The sequence below is a fragment of the Belonocnema kinseyi genome, chromosome 2 (genome assembly GCF_010883055.1).
Source record: "Belonocnema kinseyi isolate 2016_QV_RU_SX_M_011 chromosome 2, B_treatae_v1, whole genome shotgun sequence".
Taxonomy (NCBI): Eukaryota; Metazoa; Arthropoda; class Insecta; order Hymenoptera; family Cynipidae; genus Belonocnema; species Belonocnema kinseyi.
Genome location: NC_046658.1, coordinates 82,102,901 through 82,111,329, shown reverse-complemented (window position 1 = coordinate 82,111,329; position 8,429 = coordinate 82,102,901). Strand labels below are relative to the sequence as shown.

At 29.3% G+C, this 8,429-nt stretch overlaps 1 protein-coding gene across 1 annotated transcript in view; it reads right to left on the bottom strand.

Annotated features, from left to right (window-relative positions):
• Positions 1–7,944, bottom strand: part of LOC117168504 — a 17,670-nt gene extending 9,726 nt beyond the window's left edge. The window contains exons 1-2 of the mRNA XM_033354218.1: positions 7,869–7,944; positions 4,590–4,780 (exon numbers count right to left, since the gene is read on the bottom strand). Coding sequence (XP_033210109.1) covers positions 4,590–4,750 — 161 coding nt within the window. The 5' untranslated portion in view covers positions 4,751–4,780; positions 7,869–7,944. The remainder of the gene's footprint in view (positions 1–4,589; positions 4,781–7,868) is intronic.
• Positions 7,945–8,429: the final 485 nt, after the last annotated feature.

Here is an 8,429-nt window from a genome sequence, read left to right as displayed (position 1 = left end):
ATTGATCAATAGTCTTAATAAAAGTTTTAAAATGAAAAATCATTAATGCTTCCTCTCTGAGCAAGAAAACGGTTTTTGAAGTGAACAACATACAATTATAAACATAATAACAAGGTTACCTTTGAGATCGAATTCACAATTAGTTTTGATCAGATAGTTTAGAGACTTTTGTTTTCGATCATTCCTTAGTCTTAAATGGTCAACTTTTTGTCAATCGCCCATAAGCACTAAAATTGAACAAATTCTAATTTTCTCTTAAGAACTTGGCGAAGATACTAAAATTCAAACATTTCGAAAACAATTGCAAATCTGTCAAATTAAGTAATTTATAATAAAAGATTTTAATAATACCATCATTCTTAAATTTGGAAGGCTTATAATAAATTAATTTTTAATTTTAATTACAGTTTCAAATTTCAGGTTCTCTAACCAAAGAATTTTTAATTTAAAACTTTCTTCGTTAAAAATGAGAAATTCGGAATGGAAAGTTTTCAAGAACGGATCATTGTCCTATATAAAAATATTACAAAATTTTGAATTTTTAATGTTTAAAATTGAAAAATTGTGAACAAAATATCCATAATGTGTAATGAAGTTTTCGGTGTTGAAATACAAGGGTGGACACAAGTTTTCGCACACCTCTTTTTTGATGACTGATTAAGTTCTCTTAATTTTACCTTATATTTTTCAGTAAGTCACGCTGGTTAGCATTCTATTTAATTTTTTAAATTTCACAATCATTATATATTGATTTCCCTTTTCTATAGGATAAAGGTCATTTAATCTAAATACTTTATGAGAGGGATCGATTCATTTCTGTTTATTTCTTGTTCGACACAAATCTATTTATAACTACAACAATCGAAAAAATTCGCATACGGGTTTCGCAGGGTTCGAAGAAAATAGTCCACAGAACTTATTCATCAAAGAATTAGCTTGTACTTTTAAAAAAACGTATAACTACATTTTAACAAGCCCACAATATTCTATGTAATGATATTTTCAAACAGGTAGTGTTCCATTAATTACTGAAGAAAATAGAAATTTATTAATTATAAACAAGGACTTTCAAATACCTGCAAGGAAAGTATGGTAGATTAACATTTTGGGACATAATTTGTCATGCGAGCTCCGGGAATGTACACACTAAAATTCGTTGGTACACAGCAAGACTGACTGAGTTTATCATGCCAGTAAATCAAGAAGAAATTGGTATCAACAACAAAATTTCAGAATGCAATGGTAACATGTAATTGAACGGTTTGCCGACGCTTTTAGGACATTATCCCTCTATAAATAGGTGTGAATTATCACTGTCAGAGCTCTTTTTGTAATTTTTTTAGATGAGAAAATACTAATTTACCTCAATTAAAGTCTCATTTATAGTTTTCGATCTTATGTTGCCTTAATTTCAACAATTTAATTAGCAACCTTAAAAACTGCACAATTTGTATTTTTGGAATTGAAACGTTTACGACTGAATATTATGCAATCAAAAGTAGGATGGATAGAAAGTTAAGGAATATCAAAGAAAAAAAACTGAATAATTCCATATTTAATAAAAATCAAATTAAAAGTGCTAAATATACAATTCTAAATAATAATTTGTTTTCATCTCATATTATTATCAAGTGTCCCTTGAACCTACAACCCTGACCGCAAATCGTGTCCACGGAAGCCGTCAGAAATGGCTTAATAATAATCATACGAGAATTTGGTGCAGAATCAGCATTTGCTCGTTGACGTTGAAGCGTTTCTCTATTGGTCTATTATTGCGCAAACCACTAGCTTAAATGCCTTTATCCCAATTAATTATCTTTGAAATGCCGTCCTTATCTCAGATCCCTTTGATCCCTTTAAGGCTCATATTTACGTGAGCAAGAGATGAGCTGAGTGGCAGTTGAATTCAAGCACTGCTTTCATTAAACTGTTAATAATTACCAGAAATGTAATTTAGGTTAATCATGTAAAATAATGTCATCAATATCAGTTACCGATCAAAATCATTATTTGTCAGGATTTTAACCATTTCTCTCAAAGCATATAATGAACTCATATTATATGCAAATGTGTGAATTTCAATTGTACTTGATTGTGATTGTTCTATAATTTGTTTGAATTCAGTGGCAATGCGGATGATTGCTTTCATACTTATAATTTATATATTGATTATCGTATTTATAATTTATACATTGATTATTGTATTTAATAATTAAGTTCAAAATTAGTATTATTGAAATATTATAGATAAACCCATTACGAGGCGGGTAGCAACACTTTTTAATTACTAATATTGATAAGTGATCCGCAAGTGGGGAAAATATTATATTAAGATTTTTTAATATCTTTTATACTTTTTATAAACCTTGCGCTTATATTCATATTGTACTCTTCTAGTACAAATTGAATATTGATTTTTAAACCTTTTCTATCAGTTGTTGAAGGACATTGTATGTATACGTTCGTATAACAATAATCCAAAACTGTTATTCAAAAATTGTTTAGATTTTCATCAGAGAAGGTATTAGATTCGTGTACAATTTTACCACCCCGCCTCCCCCATGTTTTAAAATGTCTACGTTTTAAGACCCTTTGAACCCGAAAAACATGTCTTTACGAATGGGTCTGTAGGTATGAATGTATGTCTGTATGTCTGTATGTTCCTATGTATGTATTTCTGAATGTGTATGTGCATCTGCCTCCGAGCACAAAAACTTGCGAAATAATTGACCCAACGATTTTTCAATAAAAAGAAAATTAACGGAGTAATAGCATTTTCAAAATACAAAATACAAACAAAAATGCACATTTTAAGCTATACAACGCACAATATAGAAAAGTAAACAAAAATCGTTACTTTTTTATAGCCCTATAAGATGATCTTAAAAACTTTTTGAATATCCTCCAAAAAAAACGAAAATTCAAATTTTTATCATAAACAAAGTAATAAAAAATTACATATTATCGCCAAACTATGCAAAATATAAAAAATATAAATTCATAAAAATTATGCCCCCAAAAAAGATCTGCAAATTTGTTATTAATAATTTCTTTGATCGAACAATTAGTTTTTGTTTTAATCATAAAAACGACATTAAAACTAAAAAAAATACTTTTATTGAAAACGACACAATTTACGGGAAAAAGTTGTTTAGCCAAAAAATATAGAAGAATTTTTTAGCAATAATTTTCAGAAAGGACATGAAAATGTTCTTTTATATGTAAAAAATAAGTTTATAAATAAAAAATTTAATTTTTGGAAAAACGACACGGGAGATAAAGAAAAAATATAAACGACAGTACTGAAAATAAAAAAATAACCTTATGGAAAAACGACACAAGTTGCAAAAATGTTTAACAAACCATTTTTATTTTTTCTTCTAGGATGCTCCCTTTTTGTAATAACGAAAACAAAATAATAAAAATACATATTTTTCAATTATAATACACATTATGAATTTGAATAATATAAATTGATTGAAATGATACGTTTTTCAAGGTACCTGGTAATACATTTTAATGCAAAATTAGAAACAAATATTAAAGTAATCATGATAAATTAAATTTTTACTTTATTTTGCAATATCTGAATAATCAATTCCACTCCCACGTACATAAATAAATGTAATATACTTTTAATATAAAATTGTTAAACGTAATCTAGAATAGTTCACATTTAGAACAAAATCAAGCACGCAGCACGAGACACGTAATGTGAATGTTTACGTTAAAGTGGAAAGAGCTTTAACCGAAGAGAATTCACAATCACCAAATTAAAATTTTCGATGCTTTGACCTGAAATTAAAAAAATTCTGAGCAAAAATGTGGAGAAGATACAAAGAAGAAGCGTATAACGCAAGACGCAAGGTAAACTCATTATCAAGTGCGAAGCGCGAGAGTCAACAGTCGCACACCCTAAGTGCGTTCAAATTTGCGACCGCAGTGAGCCACGCGCGATGTGAATGTGTCCACGTAGCGTACAGTCTTAAAAAAATATAAACCTTGATCAATTTTAATATGTTTTTAAAGTGATACAAGCTAGAAAAATACAAAAGAGTTTATTTAGTTATGTGGGTAAGAGAAATTACCCGAATTATATATTTAAAAGTTCTTTCGTTAGTAGAACTTGCTTGTTTGTTCTCGCAATCTTATCGTAATATAGAAACATTACTTTGATACTAATTAATATTAGTTATTTGATAGTTATGAAGCCAAGAGTTTCATGAACTGAAGGAACCAATGAACCGATGAGTTCCTAAAATGATAATAACCCTGTCAGCGGACAAAAATTTGCATCGCCTTGTTAAAAACGCATTTTTCAATTATTAAATTGAAGAATAGCATTGCGACTGGCTTTATAGTCAAACTCTTTCAATATTGCTATTCATTAAAAAATAGTGCAGAACTTTTTCTTCAAAACCAAATCTATTTTTCCCAATATTTAGTTCGTAATGATATCCCCCTCGTACTTCTAGATCCTATTTATAATTTTAGATGTGTAATGAATTATTCAATGTAATAGTTTCATTTTATTAAAATATTAGATAGGTGAAATTAAATATGAATATAATTGTAGATGTTTTACTTACTCTTCGAGTAAATTTTCCAAAGTCGAATATATATCTTCTAGCTCCAAATTTCGACTTTGTCTGGATGAAACCGTCATCGGTTCGAATTGAGAAATATTCCATGGCAGGGCATGATTGAATTGGAATCCAGATGAGAATCCTATACCGCCTCTTTTGCTCATGTCAATTGGGACAGAAGTGCCAAATATTAGCTAAATAAACATGAATAAAGATGTATATTAAAAACAGTTTCTATCAATTAAGTATTTTCTCGAGGGGACCTTGTGAAGCCCACGACAAGTAAAGCGGGTAATATGGCTATGAGTGCAAAAAAATAATTTAATGTTATTATGCTTAATTATACATAAATTAAAAAAAGAAAAAATTTAAAAAATTACCGAGACTCAAACTTTTAAATTTTTCATTTTTTCTGATAAAATTTAAAACATTTGTTGCTTTTAAAATTTGAAAATAATTTTTCTTAAATATTGATTTAATTTAAAATCATTCAAGTACGTTTAGAAATAAAATTTAACCAATTAAGTTTCAAGAACCTATTTTCCCAAGTTCGAAAGTATTAGATGAATGCCGTCAAGTATTTATGATATTGCACTCAGCGTGACGTCGCAGCTATGGGGATTAGGCGTGACTTATAAGCGTGCGGTGCGTGCGTTCGATTCTCGGTGATTGCGGAGATTTCAATAAACTGCGTTTCTTTTTAGTTATAAGTAATAAGTCTTCTCTAGTCAAATTCAACAATTAATTTAGTTTTAGAATAACGTGTGAAGTAAAGTTAAAAGTGTAATGTCAATAGAAAATGTATTTTATATTTGCATTTATATTTTCCTATTATGAATAAAAAAATTCTGGTAATAGATTAAAGCAAGGTGCTGGTTAAACTTTTTTACTATTGCAACCATAGCATCACACTTCAGAAACCCGGGAAGAACTTTAATGGTAATTATTACGAAATCTCGTAAACCATAACACGTCACCACATAACCTCTAATCAAATTAAGAATTAATAGGGAAATAGAGTGAGGATCTAGAAAGGACCTTACTGTTTAGTCGGGCAATAGAAAGGCACCCTCACTCGAATCTGGTCAGAGAGTCTAGACTAGTGCCTTTTCTACAAAGCGTGACGGTTTTGTCGAGTCCTTTCCAAATTTACCGTTCAGCGCCCCAATAAAGTTAGGGAAAAATAACTAGCACCCTGCCAAAAACGAGTCGCAAACTCTGCACGGGCTACATATTAAATATTTGACTGCGAATAAATAAATTCTAATGTAACTATCGAATTGAAAGCATTCGTAAATTTTCAATTAGAACTTGAAGCACTAAAAATTAAACAATTTCAAACTTCGTTTATAAAAAAAGCATTCTTGAATTAAGATCTTAAAACGAAGACGCTAAAATTTATTAATTTTCAATCTATGCATCGAAATTTTTTAAACTAGCTCATTTTAAATTAAATATCAGAATTAATAGCTTGTACATCAACAAAAAGGTATTTAAATGTAAACAAAGTGAATGGAAGAAATGGTCAATTATTAATAACTATAAGACATACCTTTTTGCATCTAAATTAAAATGATCACATCAAACTATTCTTATGAATATTCAACAATGCGCTTTTCTAAAAGAAGGGCTAATGTTATGAAAGTTTTTTTTCGGCTAACCATGTTCACTAGGGAGCAAAGGATTGCTTTTTATTTTTAAGATCAAAAATATCCAAGATTTAAAACAAACGAACTGGCGCTCTAACTTATGAAGTGCTACTGAATTCAGTGTTTAGAAAAAGGCTTAACAAGGTTTATGTAACATAGTCTGATTCATTACCAAATATTATTACTGATTTTTCTCTGGAATTTAATGTAAAGGAAAATGAATAACGGAGATATTTAATAAATAAAATTGACGAATAAAATTACTTAAAATATAAAATATATGTAATTGAGTAAATAATAAAATCAATAAATAAAAATTTGCAATGCCAACGTATCTAATCAAAATACTCAAAGATTTCGAAATATCTATTTTTTTAAATGAAAACTCTTAAACTCGAACCATTCTCAAAAAATTTCTTTCGGGAGGATTGAAAGTCAAGCTTTTAATCTCATCACATTGGAGAATAAAAATCACTGTTCTGGAAATAATAGTCGTCGTAATACAAATACTGTCAAGCAGAGATTTTCATGGTCTATAAAATGTCATAAAAACTGCATAAAGTGTCGAAGCATATTCTAGCTCCATGCAAACATAAAAAATAAGCCCTATAATAGAAATTTTATCATTGAAATATCATGTGTGCAATCTTTTATATTATCTTCTATCTTTTCCATGAATATCTTGTCAAAGTCGATATCACTAACGAGAATACTATTAAAAATCACTACTGACTTTGAAACGCGTAACTATAAAAAAAAAGAAAGAATTTTTCGAATTTTATATCTCAACTTCAACTCCCGGCATGACCTAGAAAAGTTATTTAAAAAATCTGAAAGTTGTACCACATGATTTTTTAAGTATTATCTTCAAGTCAAGGTAATAAAACTTAAAAATCGTCGCTGACAGTGATGTTTGTCGACTAAAACTCGACGCACACACGCTTGGATATTTCTTATCAAATCTTCGGAACCCTTGAAGATTTTTGACGCAACATCTTCTTGTATTAAAGATAAGATTCCGAAGAATTTGTCCTGTTAATTTCTATTTTTTGCGAAATTTTTCTAATATACATCACATTTTAAAGTTAAGATATGGCGGTGATTGCCGATTGAAACTTTACGCAGACAGGCATGTACATTTGTAGCCATATCAGTGGAATCTATGAGAATTTGTAAAATTTTATCGGTTTAAATTAAAGATCAAGCTTCGAAAAATGTGTGGTATAAATTTTAGTTTCGCTACAACTTTGCAAGGTCATGCCACTGGTTGAATTCGAGTTACAAAATTCGAGATATTCTTGCTTTGTATCTACATTGACACGTGGCATAGTCTCCTTAAAATGTAAAAAATATCACGGAGAGGAATCACTCTAGTTGTAATTTGATAAGCTTTCAACTGTTTTTTTAAAGAGTTTCTCACTTCTTTTTTGAACGATTAATTACATTTTTAAATTAGCAGTTATTATTAACATTACTCGCACTAATCATACCGAAAATTTCCGGCGGTAGTGTAATTTTGAATTTTATTCATAAACTGTAGAAGAAAAGGAATTTACGAAGTTTTTGGATGATGAAATATCACATCCCGATGTTTATTAACGGAATTAAAATAATATAATTAAATTTTCACTACCTGAAGCACCGTGCCTTTTGGGTATAATAGTACTGGGTCGTTTCCAATTGCTACTGTTGACGCGATTACAAAAAGAGCCTGTAGAATTACACGTAACATCGTGTCAGAATGTTTGAAACTAAAACTTACTTCTCTCGAGATGTATTTCTTCTTTACTGAAACACTTGGAGTCAAATATTAACTCATTGGTCATTGGCCCAAGACCAGATCAGCTATGCTTCGGTTAGATATATATATATTGGTAAATTCAACAAAGATTATTTGAAGAAGCGAGTGAGTTCACTTCTCGAATTTTATCTGAATTTCTGTATAAATTTATAAATTACATTATCACTTAGCATTATGCACTGAGAACAAAAGTTCCAAGAAAAATACATTTGTCTTTTAAATTTCTATGTTAGAGTTATTTAACAGTGATAGGTATAATTGGACGATATTATTTTTCTTAATCTACAGATATTTACTAATACTGTTAAATTTTTTTCTGTGAAAAAACTCAATCCAGATCCACTGAGATACGAAACCAAGTCTTCAGATTGCCGGTCTGCTATTTTTACCAGC